The 17,661-nt window shown below is 39.6% G+C and overlaps 3 protein-coding genes and 1 long non-coding RNA gene across 5 annotated transcripts in view; 3 read left to right on the forward strand and 1 right to left on the reverse strand.

The window, feature by feature from the left end:
- The window catches only part of LOC136258669 (uncharacterized), a 78,922-nt gene extending 76,271 nt beyond the window's left edge, over positions 1–2,651 (reverse strand). The window contains exons 1-2 of one of the 2 annotated variants that reach the window (XM_066052011.1): positions 2,036–2,170; positions 1,642–1,715 (exon numbers count right to left, since the gene is read on the reverse strand). Coding sequence is in view for 1 of the 2 variants with exons in the window: in XM_066052010.1 (XP_065908082.1) it covers positions 2,036–2,559 (524 nt within the window). In the remaining variant the exon portion in view is untranslated. Of the gene's footprint in view, positions 1–1,641; positions 1,716–2,035 lie in introns of both variants that reach the window. The other variant, XM_066052010.1, reaches the window with a different exon arrangement.
- Positions 2,652–8,895: 6,244 nt separating this feature from the next.
- Positions 8,896–10,592, forward strand: LOC136258229 (uncharacterized). The gene is made up of 3 exons (XR_010702622.1): positions 8,896–9,109; positions 9,578–9,632; positions 10,454–10,592. It is a non-coding gene; the product is annotated as an uncharacterized lncRNA (long non-coding RNA).
- A 1,821-nt stretch (positions 10,593–12,413) lies between these two features.
- LOC136259462 (uncharacterized) lies at positions 12,414–13,576 on the forward strand. Its single transcript, XM_066052947.1, has 3 exons — positions 12,414–12,842; positions 12,889–13,164; positions 13,272–13,576. Exons 1-3 carry the CDS (start codon positions 12,416–12,418, stop codon positions 13,574–13,576), a joined length of 1,008 nt encoding a protein of 335 aa, XP_065909019.1. The 5' UTR covers positions 12,414–12,415.
- A 1,942-nt stretch (positions 13,577–15,518) lies between these two features.
- Positions 15,519–17,393, forward strand: LOC136259463 (uncharacterized). Its single transcript, XM_066052948.1, has 2 exons — positions 15,519–16,698; positions 17,236–17,393. Exons 1-2 carry the CDS (start codon positions 15,519–15,521, stop codon positions 17,391–17,393), a joined length of 1,338 nt encoding a protein of 445 aa, XP_065909020.1.
- Positions 17,394–17,661: the final 268 nt, after the last annotated feature.

A 17,661-nucleotide genomic window follows, 5' to 3' on the forward strand; every position in this document is an offset into this window, starting at 1 on the left:
CTTAGTACGCACAAAGGTGCTAGGTGACAGTTTGACAGCTGTTTTGACTTTGGTTTCAGGTGATTTTGTAATAAATGATAGTAATATTCATGATTATATAAATTGAATTTGGCCTGACAAGGTTTAGTATTTCAATCAAAAGAAGTACGGCTCCTCTACACAGGGGGTGGGGGGAGGAGGACATTTGCCCCAAATGTCCCATCCTGGATCTGCCATTGCTATTTTTATCAGGTCATTGGTTCACATGTTAGTTCTACCAATGTCAAACAAAGGATGTGGCTTTTTTTAGTTTGCTATAGCCAGGCAAACATGAGTACAGAAATCAATTTTTGCACCAATGTAGCTTACATAGTACTGATTGCTCATCCAAATTTTGGCAGTGAAAAATTGGCGACTGTATAGTTCACCATGGTATTACTGTGATGATATGTATTCATGCAGCATGATTTAATTGGTTTGCACACAACAGGAACTGGTGGTCAACCACAGTAATGACTATAGTTAAGTTTCACTGTAATGTGATGGCTTGCACAACATCATTGAAGCTTTATAAAACTGCTGTGAAGCCATGTCAATCTGATATTAATATTCTGTGAAGTGAGTAAAGTGACACTTTGTTAAAAGGACACTGTTTCACATTCTAAGAAAGCATAACTGTAACTATACGTACTTTTGTGGTAGGTGGACAAGAAACAGCAGGATTTGGGCTTGTACATCGATGGTTAGGCAGGTAAGATGTAGTCTAACATGTTTTCCCAGCTGCACAAAAGTTAGGCAGACAATTAAACAGGCATCTCATTGATAACCACATCTACCTGACAGTGATGTAGTTGTTGTGTAGTAGTAATGACACACAGATGTATCTCCCTATCCTTTCATAGTGGTATAAGTACAATATTACAATATTGAACACTTCTAAAGCATGCATGCTTTAGAAGTGTTCACCCATAACTTCAACTTAACAATAAAACTTTAACAGCTTCACAATGTAAGCAATACTAACAGAATTTCCTTTATGTACAAACTCCAGGAAGAAGAGCAGCCAAGTTTATAACAGGTAGTTAGCTATGTAGTAAAACTCCACAAGTACGTGCACAACAACTTTAATTCCCCTTTTACATTGCATAAGCCCAGCAATGATCTCTAACAAGTAACCCTGGAAACAAATAACATGACAGCATAAGAATCCCAAAGCTGAATCAGTACAATATACACATCAGTAAGGCATTTGTTTGCTCCTCTCTAAAGATTCTTTCATGTTTACGTATTTTGCATATACATTATATAGCTATGCATTCAGTAATGCAACTGAAGAACTGTAGATATACCACAGACTCTGATTATTAGATACATTTTCTCATAGGAATTATAAATTTTGTGAAATTTACTATGCTTGCTATGGGCGCATGTGCTTATAATTGGCACCAAGGAGTTTCTGCTAGGAGAGCATTATTCATACTCACTGCAGTTTTTCAAGCAATTTGGATACTAGCATGCATGCACTCAAATAGTTTGCTTCATTCAAGGAAATCATATAGATATAAAATATAAAAGGGATAGGAAATACAATAATATGGTGTCACAAAACATGTACATTCCTATTGGAAATCCATATATTACATCACAAACACCTTGGTACACCTGCTGCGTTTCTATCAAGGAGAAATGAATTGTTGTAGCAATCAAATTTCTTGACCAGTGATTGTGAAACTTTCCTACAATGAACTCAAGTAAGTAGTTGAGACAACTGGGATGGTACCAGCACTCAAAGAACTTACACACAAACTGAAACGAAATTTAAAATGGCCCAGATGTACTTTGCCCTTAACTTTCTTCCCAAATATAAATACCTAAACACTCCATATAGTAGGCGATAATATTATACACTTAATAACAGTATGCACCTAATAACGGGAGTCTATAGCATATGTACACTCTACTCTACCGTACATGCTCACACATGCTTGCATACATGTACACTTACACACCATGCCCACCCACACACAAATGCACACAGACATACGCACTCACTTACTGGAACACACAATTCTGGATCACCACAGTGTTTACTTTCTCCACATATATTGGAAGAAGACATCCAGTAAACACTAGTCCATCAAATACAACCATTGAAGCATTTAATATTCGTCTACTCTGTAGAAACTCTGATATGCCGTTTTGGGATATGTTAGCACTATCATCGACCAAACAATATATGTTGACTGCACCATGTTCCCCTCTTACTATCAAACTGTCATTTTTCTTCAAGTCAATTCCATGTACAAATTTAGTCACATTTAGATGATATGTGCCACCAGATAGTGACAGTTGAATACATCTAGCCCTGCCTCGATCTTGCCTCTGTGATGTGATGTTATCTAAGAACTGATCCAACTGTAATTGATTTGATACTTGTTTGGTCACACGTTGAACACCACCAGTGACATCCGCGAGTGCTGAACAGTCATTTCGAGCAAAGGTCGCACTTCCATACATCAACACTACGAATAACAGCAAAAAACGTCTCTGGCCAAATCGAGGGTGAAATGAACAATCCATGGAGTTAGCTAGCTGTATAGGCTTACGCTATGGTCCTATTGCGCGAAGACGAAGTTACTAGCAATATCTCACTAGAGGAGCAACAAAACGGTCAATTATTGCACTATTATGAAGACCTATGACTATAATCTCCATATATAAAATATAAAAGGATATGGTATATCGTGTGGCTGCAGTGGCCTTGGAAAGCCGCTGTCCAAAAACATCGATGCTTGGACAACGGCATGTGCGCGTAGGTATTCCAGTATCCGAGATTTTTAAATATTCTTCATATATTCCCTGGCACAAAATAACAACTCTTGTCAATGGCGGATCCAGGATGGGGCATTTGGGGCAAATGCACCCCCCCCTCCCCCTCAAGAAATTGCATACAAGATCGAGATACTCTAATAGAGCAGTCAATTACTCTAATAAAGCAGTCACACTGTTCATGAGGCAGTGTAGCTTACCTATGAAGCTATAAATAAGGATTTTATTTTACATAACATACGTGATAGAATATATTTGGTAAAGGATAACTAGCTATTATTGTTGTGACCTTTTTTTTTTTTTTTTTTTTGCTCTTCAACTTTTTCAGCAAGGTGCCCCCCCTCTTTCCAAACTCTGGATCCGCCCCTACGTGTTTAACTTGGGATTGCTCCGTAGTGCGAGCTCCAACGAGGATGAAAATCGCTATGGGGTTTGTCCACACGCTGATCATCATGCAAATCTTAGTTTTGTCGTGCGCGTTACGTATAAGTAAGTTTTGTGTTTTGTAATCTTTTCAAGCCTGGTAATGTATGTAGAATACTTTAAAACTTAAAAAAACCTACTGTTGGTTGCGAAAGGTAGTCACTGGTGCTTACTTTGACATTGGTTAAGTTAAGTACGTAGCTAGTAATTGGGGCGAGCCTGAGCGAGCCCCACACTAGCGAATCGCCCACGTAAGTTTCGTGTCATGGACCATGCGCAAACAACTACAAAAGAAATCGGAAAACTTACCGAATTAATGCCCACTGTAGTCCATGTCACGGCAAAGTAAACGGCGTAGATTACAGCACTTCCATATATGCTCGTGCCGTCGACCGTACCACGGAAAAATAAACGGCGTAGATTACAGCACTTCCATATATGCTCGTGTCGTCGACCGTGCCACGGAAAAATAAACGGTGTAGATTACAGCACTTCCATATATGCTCGTGTCATCGACCGTGCCACGGAAAAATAAACGGCGTAGATTACAGCACTTCCATATATGCTCGTGTCGTCGACCGTGCCACGGAAAAATAAGCGGCGTAGATTACAGCACTGCTCGTGTCCTCAACCATGCCACGTGTTGTCACGCTGAGATTGGCTATACATGGTACAGCACTGCTCGTGTCCTCAACCATGCCACGTGTTATCACGGTGAGATTGGCTATAGATGGTACATAATGGATAAAGAACGGCTTAGAAGAAGAAGAAAGCAGTATAGATTGAGAAGAGATCGCGAAACACCAGAGCAAGCGGAAGAAAGACGAAGGAGAAACAGAGAAAGTAGCAGAAGACGTACTCAATTGACACAACAGCAAAGGGACACAATCTTACAGCAGAGAAGGCAGGATTAGTACGTTTTAATTAAATTTATTCAGTAGTTTATATTGATAGTGGTTTGAATGCTGGTGTAGTAACAAATGCTCATGTGAATGTGGACCAATCACAGCATCTCCAGTGTCAGGTGCCAGTTGACATTAGCGACCCTGCAGTCATTGCCAAGATTAGGGAATTTCATGCTGAATTGGCTTCATTGGATACAGTCAGGTGTTCAATATGTCTTGAAAAATTCCCAAGCATTTCACTAAATGACACGAGTACCTGTAGGCGTTGTCACAATGATAGCCATGTACCAAAGCTATTTTCTGCTAATAATATGGATCCTGGTTCAGTTCCACCAGAACTTATTGTAAGTAATGTTCCTCACACACATACACTTATAACCATTTACAGCACCAACAAACACTCCATGTACTGTTGCAGAATCGCTTTCATTCATGCTGGATACATCCATTTCTCGATTCATTTTGCGACAGTGTGCCACCTCTTTGAAGCTTTTTTGTCAATGCACATGTGCCACCACGTGCGCACTCTCCCACTCGTTTATCTCATACATCATATATAGCTATACTTTAGCGCATTTCATCATTACACATTACATCATCAAAATGTATTTACAACAATATGCTGACTCCTCGTGCTGACTTTGCCATCTTGCCGCAGTGCCTGTAAAAGTATACATAGTATCATTAGCTAGCTATAGCTTCTAAGCTCAGTTCAGGCTCGCCCCACGATGCTGCTAGCATCTGCCTAGTAAGTATATAGTTAGGTAATAAGTAGTAGTATGGTGTAGGTATTATTATTATTATTATTAGTATTATAGTACAGTCATTATGTGAGTCAACCTCACACTAATTGCAACAAAAGCAAACTCAACAGATTTAGTTTCCTTATTATGTCCTCAATGACAGAAAAAAGTCCTAAGGAATCCTCATGGGGGAACAGTGTGAAAATCATTGAAATAAAAACCCACTTTTTGCTCTTTAATGGTTTGATGTTTTTACAGTGTTTATGGTCATATCTCAGCTAGGGTACTGCGTATATCAAAACTTATTATAGCATTAAAAAGCTCTCGCAAAGACGAATCTTTTGGTACTACAATTATCACCATAGGACAACGTGTTAACAAGTTATAATCAAATATAATTAATAATATACAGTGCTATCAAAGAGACTGTAGCAAATTCCCTTCTATGACTACTCAAGTGTGTCAATACCATTGCCGTGAGATATGTTTGTGCAGCCAGTTCCCTTGCAATTACCACAAGCGGGAGTGCACTCATTATTGTGCTTCTTGCACGAGCATCTTAGTGTACTGCAGTCAGTCTGGCAGTTGCATCTGATCACATGTAGCAGATGTTCAGGACCAGGAGGTAGCAATGTTTGAAGTGGCACAAACAAACCCCTCTTGACACTCTTGCCATCCCCATTCTCTGGGATGAAGTTCTACAGCTGATCCTTTTCATTCTTGAATTTGAAGGTACACGTGAAGGATGTGGTACTTTGCTGCTGCTGAAGTTGGTGATAAGGATGCACCTTTTCACAAAACCATTTATGTCAGCGGGAATCTAGTGTGTCAGTTAACATTCCATTGTAGACTAGTGCTAGAGCTTTCCCTCCTGCATCTATCACATCATGTGTGGAGGCTGAATCAGAATGGAACACCTTTGCTTGCTTTGAACTTGCTAAGGGATGTCTTTTTTTCCAATCCCATAGAGACGTGATGTTCCCAAGAATAGCATGGATGAAAGAGGATTTTGTCACAGATGTCTTGACCAAGTTTTCTTTTGCGGCTCTGATGTTCCAGACGTGAAGCTTTTTAGTGTTTTTCTTTGGCTCAAGAGGAAAGAAATGTCATGGTAGTCGAGACTTGTGTGGTAGCAGAGCAGAACAATGAGGTCAGTGTCTTTACCAACTAGCACAGTGGTACTGGTGGTAGCAGATTGAACACCCTTCTGAACAATCAAAAGATCAGCATCTTCTGGTGCATGGTAAGGTTTGTAGTTACTTTTGTACTCAGCAAGAAAATAAATTGCTGCTCATTTGTTCGGTTGGACAAAAACTGGCCCTTCTTCATTGTGGTGGTCATGTTAGCAGCACTGTCACAGTTGCACCAGCCTTTCCTTTTGACCACCTCTGATGTGTCATATCTTTTGTGTTCATATTTTCATAGCTATCAAATACAACTATGGCATCCTTGTACTTTCTTGCTACATATTCTGTGCACTGGTGGCAGACATCTCCATACATAGAACCGCGAGACCATGCATGGGATGCATTGTAGAAGTGTTCCACCATCCAGGATATACTGAATGCCATAATCTGGGATATCTGCTAGGACACTACTTTCACAAATTTTCTATATTGCATCAGCAAGTACTGGCTAACTTCTACACAGCTCATGTTTGAAGGCTAACTCCAGATCATCTGATGATTACATGACAGCAGTAAGTCTCTGATCTGAAAAAGAGGAGCAGTGGATCAACCTGAATCCCTCCGAAGATGACCAAAGATGACCAAAAATCTCTCCGTAGATGACAAAAGTACAGGCCTGCCATTGCTTGATGTGCTTGGCATTGGCTCCTCTTGGTTGGTGTCTTTTGCTATTTGGTGTGGGTTGCAGTATTTGCGGCAACATTGCTGATGTACTACTTCCCCAGGCATAGAGTACAAATGCTGCCATTCCTGGAAATACTGACCTGGTTGATGGTTGAACTACCCTTTGCTGTTAGAGTAGAAGATGGGACATCTGTATCTGCAGAAGTCTTGTAGATGGTGCACAATACAGGTCATGCATACATTACTGGAAGAATTGAGAATATTTGAGTGAGCTGGAATACAGAATGACCAACTTACCTTTATCTAAAGGTCCCTGGTTCATTCCCGGGATTCAGCACCTAATATCAAGATTGACAAAGTTTGCCCTGGCTTGTTCAGTTAGTTAGTAAGTACTCTTCTCATGCTATCACCAGCATTAAAAAACCACTACAACTAATCTGCCTTATATACCATACAATGTTGGGCCTGATCATTCTCATTGGGAGATGCAATATTTTGCACATCCACAGCATAACCTTTCTCCTGCTGGTTGAAAACTCTCAAGCTCACTATAGTACTCTGTAGCATGAAAAAACATACATAAAGGCATTACTACAACAGTTACAGTTGCAAAACATGTGCATGTACAATGAGTAAGCAAATCCAGGATACATTTAATTATAACTCATTAACACATTTCCTGAGGTGATAAATTTAGTACCAAAAGATTCGTCTTTGCAAGAGCTTTTTAATGGTATAATAAGTTTTGATATACGCAGTACCCTATCTGAGATATGACCATAAACACTGTAAAAACATCAAACCATTAAGGAGCAAAAAAGTGGGTTTTTATTTCAATGATTTTCACACTGTTCCCCCATGAGGATTCCTTAGGACTTTTTTTCTGTCATTGAGGACATAATAAGGAAACTAAATCTGTTGAATTTGCTTTTGTTGCAATTAGTGTGAGGTTGACCCAATATTTTTGGTAAAATGCCTGTACTATTACTGTGCATGCAGGAATCAATGATAGATTATAACGCACAGGTGTTATGCATGTAAGTATCTAAGTTAATACAAAAATCATTAAGTGTGAGAGAATCAACTACAGGTGGGGGTAAAGTATTCCATAATTTAATAGAGCAGTTTCAAAACCATGGTAACCAAAAATTACGCAATGGACACACCCAAATCCGGCGCCATGTTTTTGTACCAGACTGTTTCATGTTGCAAGTTGAATTCCTCGCTAAATTCATGCCAAGACTTATTAATACGTAAGTAAAGGAGATGCTAGTGATAGAATAAAGCATGTAGGTGAGTTATTACGCATTAAAAGATCCGTACTGCCTCCCAACAGGGTAGTTTCGTAGGAAGGAGAAATGCGTAAAGATGGATTTGGCCAAATTTCGACCTATTCACCGCCCAAAGGTGGTTAAAACTAGGGGAAACCTGCAGTATAGGTCTTTATCCAGCACCACAGCATCGTACAGCCACATCGAGCTATCCCCGAGTTAGCCAGAATCGCTCATGTGCTGGGATTCCCACTTCGTGTGAAAAAGCAGACAGCAAAATAAGACCGCTAAAGTTTAACTGATGGTTGATTTCGACAATAAAACTTAACTCTAGCAAAATTCACCACTAAGAGTCTTCTTTTGCTGGCGTTTTATCACAGTTTGGTAGTACGCCATTACCGGTATCGTGCCTTTCAGGAGCTCTGGCTAATCCTGGGATAGCTGGATGTGGCTGTACGCTGCTGTGGTGCTGGGTAAAGACCTATACTGTAAGTTTCCCCTAGTTTTAACCACCTTTTACAGTGAATAGGTCGTAATTTGGCCAAATCCATTTTTACGCATTTCTCTTTCCTTCGAAACTGCCCTGTTGCCCCATTTTATTCTATCACTGGCATCTATTTTACTCACGAATTAATAAGTCTTGGCATGGATTTAGCGAGGAATTCAACTTGCAACATCAAGCAATCTGGTACAAAAACATGGCGATTTGGGTGTGGTCCATTGCGTAATTTTTGGTTACCATGGTTTTGAAACTGCTCTATTACAGAAGGAAAAATGAAAATTTATGAGTCAATTTTTGTAGAGAGATGGATATAGTATCCTCCTCGAAGTAAACATTGTTTAGGTACAAACACCGTTAAAATTGGGTGTTAACACCCATGTTGCTGTGTTTTCAAACACCCATGTTGCTGTGTTACCTAAACATTACAATCACGTGACGCAAGTTGTGGCTAGGGTCTTCCTCCTTGAGTGATAGACCCGGGATCTGCGTTCTTCGTGATTTAAGCATTCTCCTGACGTTGTTTAACGTGAACCTTTGACACGGAGTCGTACTATGGTCGCCCTTCATCTCCATCGTCATGGCGAAGCGTAACTTATCATGTGCTGGCGGTTCTACCCCTCCTACCAAGAAGGATAAACCCAGTGAGGTGTGTGTTTCATGTAAAAAACAGATTTCAGAAAATAGTCGTAGTTTGTTTTGTGAATGTTGTTCCGAATGGGAGCATCGAAACTGCTCCGGTGTATCCTCGGAAGTTCATATCAGACAATTCAATGTATTTTAGCTAATGTCATTCAGCTACAGTATGAAAATGTTGACAGTGAAAAAACAGTCTATAAGTATCATACAACTGTTTAAATATACACGTTCTTTGATATGGTATATGCATTAGTTTGCCAGTGATAGTTATAAACGGAGAACAGAATGCAATGAATTGCCCGCCCACGCCCAATTTGCGCCTTCGTTAAAATGGCCTTGCTCAAAGACGATTAAATATCTATGACATAGTTTTCTGTATAAAATACTTTGGTTTGTTTATCATGCTGTAATATTGTGCTGCTGTGTTATGCTATAATAATATTAATGCTTATATTATTTAATGGTTATATTACTTCAGTGCACCGTGGGAGGTGGAAGTGTCCATGATGACGATTGGGCAATGTGCAAATAAGGTGAGTGTATGCTTTGTAAACAGAAGCCCACGTAGCTGTGCAGGGCTCATCTTCTGTACAGATCAGCTTCTGTATAGTCTTTCATTATTTTATTTTTCCCGAGGGGTAGCCAAAGCCAACGCAAAACACCGAAATGGTGTACTAGAGGGGTTGCCAACGCCCACGCAAAGCACCCAAATGGTGTGTACGAGACTCCCAATCTTTATGTATTTTTAAAAGCATTTAGTGAGATTGCTAACTAGTAACTACCTGTACAGTTGTTGATCTACATCTTATTCTAGTTATTCATGATCGATCATTGTCTACTTTGTTAAGCTCACTTTCTCCATTATTTTTACATGATTTTGGATTTAGGATTTGGTTTCTAATATGTTTGTGTATTTCTGATTGGATTTCTCACATAGCATACAAGAGTCCCAAGGCATTGGCTACCCCTCGCTTTTTACCAAAAGCCAATTCATCTGTAGTTGACAAAGATAGTCTGACCATCTAATTATGATATTACAATCTAAATTAAATTCTTGATCACAGATACACATTTCCCTTGTTGCTATATGTGGCGCACCACAAAATTAACCAATGTAAACAACCATTACCATACCTTGTAGTGTTTTATTTTTATGTGAATATGTAGTGAAGTGTGTGTGTGTGTGTGTGCGTGCGTGCGTGCGTGCGTGCGTGCGTGGGTGTGTGTGTGTGTGTGTAGTGTAGTGTGTGTATGTGCATAGTGTAGTGTGTGTATGTGTGTGTGTGTGTGTGTAGTGTGTGCGTGATAAAGATTTTTTAATTCACCAATTTAAATGTGACTGTTTTTTCCACAGGTTTATATATTGGAGAGCTGCAAACAACTAACTTGAAATTTTTATAATGACCATTTTTAAAAAATATTTATTTGATTACATGTACAAAATACAAAAATGTATCACGTGATCAAAAAAGTTATTAGCATGATGTACAAGGACTATTGACCATTGAAAAGTTGATGAATTAAACATTCAAGAACGTAATGCTTCTCCATTGCAATTCACCCACGCAATATAGCGCGCGCGTCACTAATAATCAGTGCTCAGCCGGAGTATGCGACTATTGGATTGAGATGGTGATTTTTATAAAATTATTTGTACCGTGTAAAACGTTCGTCACGAACGGTATAGCTAGCTGAAGTATTCAAGAAAGGATAGATCTAGCCTGGTATAACCTGGATTCGTTAAAAAGTTCGCGCCTGGATTGTTGGGGTGAGCCAATATTTTCATTGCCAATGGTTCTATGTGTAATGTTAAACCCCCTACTTTGTACCATGAAGAAGGCCGTATTAAGCTGTTACATTTTACGTGAAAGTAGATGTCATGCTGGCCATTCCTGCTAGAACCGGGGAAAGGTTTAAAAGTTATCTGACGCTCCATGACAGAGCCTTGAAAACCTGCTTCCAGTGTAGACGCGTGTATCTTGTCAATAATTTTTTTTATTAAAAGTCGCTTAATTGTTGGATATGACTTACTCAGTAACGACCCCTGCCCCAAGATCATGTTTTTCTGTAGTCTCTGTTGGCCAAAGGTCACCCTTGCTTTGAAGTTTATTAATGAGGTCCAGGACAAACATGCTCATGCAATTGGAAGCAAGGCTGGCACAACTTGAAAAAAACTAGCACAACCCAATGACGATAATAGTGCCAGTATTACACCTGGTAAACTTGTTGAAGTTATCAATGACTCCCCACTTCATGGTACCATCAAACAACTGCCAACACATCCCCAAGGCGCAATCATTCCTCCCAAGCCTCCACAGATGGTTTCTGATAGGAAATTTAATGTAGTGATATATGGAATCAAGGAATCTCCTCCCAACACACCTAAAGCAACTCATCTAAATTGTGACCTGGAAAATCTGCACCATACCTTGTCCAATATGGACAGCTCACTTAACACATCGTGTATCCAAGACTTTCACAGACTTGGAAAATTCAATGCTACCAATTCCAAACCTCGTCCCTTATTGGTCAAGTTCCTGAGAGCCTTTGATGCCACACTGGTCTTGTCTAAACGAGGCTCTCCGCCGTCCTCGATTCTCGTCAAACCTGATTTGACACAAGAAGAAAGAGCTATTGATTCTTCCTTCTTAAAGACTAGATGGAACTTAATTCAGAGTGGCACAGATAAGAAGTACCGTATACGTACAAATTTTCGAGGGACGTAATTTTCGCGGTTTTCGCGGACGACCTGCTATCCGCGAAAATTTCACCCTCGAATTTTATTTATTTATTGTTAATCAGCAGGACCCTCCAGGGGTATATTGCTGATGTGCAATTACATGTGTACAATTTCAATTAGTTACTTAACTATATAAGTATGTACAATTACGACAAGTTGCTTAATTATATACATATGTACAATTACAATAATAAACTATAAAAATTTATACATTTACGATAAGTTACTTAACCATATACATAAAAGGGGCTAATTTTTGCTTAAATTCTTCAACACAGTCAGTCTCAATAATCTCAGCATCTAATCTATTCCATTCTGGTACAGTTCTTGGGAGGAAGGAATATTTATATACATCAATTCTTGGTTGGTAAGGTACTAGTTTAAAGTTATGTGAGTGTCGGGTCCGTAATACAGTAGATTTAAATGGGAGATAACAGTTCGGTATAATTAATAAATCATGTAGTACTTTATATAGTAAAACTAGTCTAGCTGATTTGCGACGTTCTTGTAGTGTAGGCCATTGCAAGCTTTTATTGACTGACCGCATACTAACGTCGCGACTAAACATGTGCAGATATGGCAGCCCACATGGCAGTGAGTGAAACGCTCTCGACTTTTGATGCGACTAGTGCTATTCATGGATATCACTATTATAAAGATGTGTGGACTGCTGTCATTGGTGAACAGCGCAATTGTGAACGCGAGTTTGGCAACCGTCATGATTCATTTGCAGTTGCTATAATGAAGGACGGCCAGGTCGTTGGACATGTCCCGCGCACGATTTCGTGCATGTGTACACTTTTTATTAGACGTGGTGGTAGTATTTTAGCTATCGTAATTGGGGCACGAAGGCGTTGCACGTGTCGAGGTGTGGATAACGGTGGAGTCGAGTTGCCATGTGTCTACAGATTTGCTGGACCAAGCAGCTTTACAAGAAAGACACAGAGAGCTTTAGCGGATGAAGATGACATTTCGCACATAAGTGATGTCACTGAAATGCAAGGTAAGCTTTTAGCAGCGTCATGGGCATGTATTATTACTAGCTGTAGCTACAGAAAGTTGTGATGAAAGCAGAGATATTGATGCTCCCAGTTCTTCAATGATGGCAAGAAATGATGTGCCAGTGGTCAAAGTGGAACCTACTATTGATGGCGATGGAGAAAGTGGTAAACATGATAGTGGTGGTGCTTGTCGCTCAGATATATGGGTTAAAGTTCATGATATTTCATTAACATTTGAGGATAAACACATTTTGGAGCAAGGAGAAAAACTTACTGATAAGCATATTAATTGTGCTCAGCGAATTCTGAAATTGAAATTTCCCAGTATTAATGGCCTTCGATTAACACTGCTTCAAGGCCAAGCCCATAAGCAAACAATGCAGTTCAAATATTTCATGTAAATGATGATCATTGGGTGTGTGGCACTACAGTTGGCACTACACGTAAAGAGGTACTGATATATGACTCATGGTACACAATATGGGATCAAGCTACTCTGGGAATCATTAGAAAGCAGTTTCGATGTAATACTCAAAGTATCAAAGTGGTTAAAAAGATACAGAAGCAAGAAACTGGTGTAGAGTGTGGGCTATTTGCGGTTGCTAATGCTACCACTATTGCATTTGGCAAGGATCCTACAAAGTTCATTTATGATGAAAAACGTATGCGTGAACATTTGGTATACTGCTTTCCCCAAAAAGACCTTGAGCTATTTCCACTTATCCATGAAATGTAATGGTGACTTACAAGTGTATTATTAATGATTGATTTTAATAATTCTAGTATCATTGTATTATTTAATAATTCAGCATTGATTATACACCTATATTATAACAAATCTTAAATCAATGATAACTGTTTAAATGTCTTATCAAGTTATGATTGAGTGTTAGTAGCTGAACTGAGGGCATCGACAACTTCAGTTATGCCAGCTTCAGCAAAACCATTACGAATGAAATCGTTTCTTTCAACATAATGGCACGCTTCTTCCAGCCACTTTAAACCAAGAGGTTTCAGTATACTTAATTTGAGATTAATGACCTTGGCTGCAGTAGAGTTGCCCTTGAGCTGTTTTTTGACTTCTTCAGCATACCAAAGCTGAAACAAGCGTTTCATGTAGCTCTTGATCGGTTTATTCACACTTAAATCTAGTGGCTGGAAGCGATCTGTACAGTTTGCAGGCACTTCAGCAACTAAAATGTTGTTGTCTTCCAAAGCCTTTAGACACCGTTGAGTCGTCTGAGCTTTAAACTGGTCAAATATTACTAGACAAGGATGTGTGCTTGGCAAGTTTAGATCTCGATGAGTTGAAACTACATATGGCAACAAGATTTTACTCAAATAAGCCATCATCATCTCCTCATTTGACCAGTGATTTTCTGTGTAACACAAGTACCATCCATCTGGACTGGCTCTCTTTGGCAAGCATGCGGGTGTCTTTCCTCCATAAATTACTTGAGTTGGCAGTAATTTTCCAGTCAACGTACAAGATAGCAATACAGTGATCTGCCTTTTATCATCAAGACCAACAATCTCCACTCTTTTGGCACCTTTCTGTTCAAATATCCAATCAGGCACAGGCACGTACTTTAAAAGGCATCACCTTTGCTTTCGTTGTCCCTTGCCGTTTTACCATGTTCATCCGATGGAGTATTCGTTTAGCCCAGTCCTTTGTTATGTCAATATGGCCACCATTTTCAGCAAGTAAATTAGCGTCATGGCTAATCACAACTCCTCTTGCAGTGCCCATAACAACTTCTGTACTTACAGCAGTACCCAATTCCCTGCTGGCTTTAATAAAGCACTTCACTTCTCTTTCCATTTCTTCACCAAGTAGGAGTGGTCTTCCACGGCGCTTTTCTGGCAGTTCCTCTACTTTAACTGGGCTCCCCGGTCGCTTTCTAGATTCTTCTTTCAGGTCTTTGTAAGTTTTAATATAGGCATCTCGCCAGCCTCGAACAGTGGATTCTTTGAGTTTCGTGAATTCGCCAGTCTCCTTGAAATGTCACATTGCGGCAGCGACCCCGTGATTATAGGCGCACTCTCCAACGATTGCCTTTTCTTTTCCTGAGATCTTAATGTAGAAACCTCTTTTGCTACCGTTTGAAGCTTCGCCATCCTCGCTGCCATCACCTCGAGGGTTTACGATTTCATTTACTTCCTTTCGAACGGCCTTGATGGTAGCTTGTGATATACTAGGCGGTAATTTTGACAAATCGAAATCGCATTTTGACTGACGTTTAAAGTAATACGTAATATCCTTTGCCATGCTGCCAACTCAGGCGCCAACGTCACGAGAGACGATCCTCGAAAATAAAACCGCGAATATTTCTGAGGGTTAAACAATCATCGAAAATAAAATCGCGAAAATCCTGATTTTGCTGGACCGCGAAAATTACGTCCCTCGAAAACTTGTACGTATACGGTACATCAGGCTAAGAGGCACCAATATATACATCAACAAACAACTTTATGCCAGATTGGACAAATCTAAAGATGGTTCATTTGTGGTTAATATCATTGATACCAATCTGCCCACCCCATTGATTTATGCAAATTCTTATGATATTATTGGAGTGTCCGAATCCTGGCTGACCAGCGAGATATACAGCAATGAAATTCTTCCACATGGCTATTCAGTGTACCGTAATGATAGACCATCACGGGGAGGTGGTGTGATGCTTGCTATCCATAACAGTATTCCGTGTCAACTATTGGCATCCCCTGTAGATATCAAAATCATTTGTGTTAAATTGAATCTGCAACATCCAATTACCTGCTGTGTAATCTACATCCCCCCTAACTCATCATCCTCTTATTATGACTCCCTATTTAGTACTCTTGCTGACATCTGTCACAACCCATCAGATATCGACAATGTCCACTTCCTCTTCCTCGGAGACTTCAACTTCACCGATATAGAATGGAATACCTTAACAGGTCAATCTCACGTATCTCAACAATTTTGTGATTTAGTTTTTGACATCAGTCTTGATCAACTCATAAATCTTCCAACACATATCAAAGCCAACACCCTGGATTTGCTTTTAACCAACATGGATGATAGTATCGATTCTATAAAGGTTCATTCCGTCCCTTTACTTTTCCTGTCTGATCATTATAGCATAACTTTCAACTTGTCATTTAGTAAACCACCTGTCAAACAAGTTACCTATTATTCTTACAATTACTCCAAAGGAGACTACCAAGGACTCTATGAACATTTGTCATATCACAACTTGAGTAGCTGTTTTCTGTCACACGATGTTGAATTCATTTGGGAAACATTAGAGCTGATTATATCCAATGCTATGAGACTATTCATTCCTTTTACCAAAGTTCACTGTAATAACCAACCCTCCTGGTTCACTGCCAATATTAGACATCACATCAAGTGCCTGCGCACTCTCCGCCGCAGGTATAAGCAACATCCTACTAGACATCTCGAAGAGAAGATCAAATTATCTCAAGAGTCACTCCAAGAGGAAATTGCTAACAGTAAAACTAACTATGAGACATACCTCATCAGAGAGTATGCATCTCACCGCAACAACAATATTTTCAAGTATATCAGGAACCTCCCCCAATCCAAGAACTTTCCTTCTGTTTTACAGTTTGACAACGAAATCGCCGAATCTGACACTGATTCTGCTAACATGTTCAATCGCTACTTTCATTCAGTTTTCTCAGACTCATCTGATCTATCCAATGTTGATAACCGTTTAGAGCCTACTGATCACATTGATTTTATTTCAATCACAATAGAAGAAGTATATGATGCCCTTGTATCGTTGGACCCTACCAAAGCACCAGGCATTGACCTTATTTCTCCTAAAATTCTTCAAACATGTGCTCCAAGTTTGTGCCTGCCGTTGCACCACCTTTTTTCTATGTCTCTCCAATATGCATACATCCCCTCGAGTTGGAAGATCCATAAGATTGTACCTATCTTTAAGGCTGGTGATAAAACTTCGGGAAAGAACTACAGATCCATCTCATTGCTTTCCAGCACATCAAAGGTACTTGAGCGATTAGTGTATAATAAAATAGTAAATCATCTGGTAACTCAAATTAATCCCTGCCAGTTTGGCTTTATAAAAGGAGCTTCCACCTTACAACAGCTTTTAACATTCTTTGACTTCTTGACCAACAGCCCAACGCAAATTGACACTATATACCTGGATATACGTAAAGCCTTCGACACTGTTTCACATGGAATCCTACTAAATCACCTCTGGTCTTTTGGCATTACTGGTACCCTGTAGTCGTGGTTTAAATACCACATCACTGACCGAGTACAGCAGGTATCTATCAACAATACCTTATCTGACAGTGTACTACCAGTTATATCTGGCGTCCCCCAGGGAAGTATTTTAGGTCCCCTGTTATTTCTAGTTTATATGAACAATATCTCTTCTAGTATAGAAGTTAGTCAAGTATTGAAGTTTGCTGATGACATGAAATGTTTTATGACATCTCGTGTGATGAGGACCGCATCAAGCTCCAGCAAGATGTTGACTCTATTATTCACCAAACATTCATTTCCAATCTAACTATCAACTTTACCAAGTGTGTACATGTTCCCTTCAAATCAACGTCCAATACCAGATACCTTATTTCCAGCACTGAAATCAATTGTCAGGAGACTCAAAAAGACCTGGGAGTGATTGTCTCCAGTGACCTGAAGTGGTCAAATCACTACAATTCTATAATATCTAAAGCATATAAATCGTTGGCTCTGATACGACGTACTTTTTGTTCCAATCACTACCCATCAGTCAAGCTACATCTGTATATTACTCTAGTTCGTCCTCATCTTAC

Source organism: Dysidea avara, chromosome 6, assembly GCF_963678975.1.
Source record: "Dysidea avara chromosome 6, odDysAvar1.4, whole genome shotgun sequence".
In the NCBI taxonomy this organism is placed as follows: domain Eukaryota; kingdom Metazoa; phylum Porifera; class Demospongiae; order Dictyoceratida; family Dysideidae; genus Dysidea; species Dysidea avara.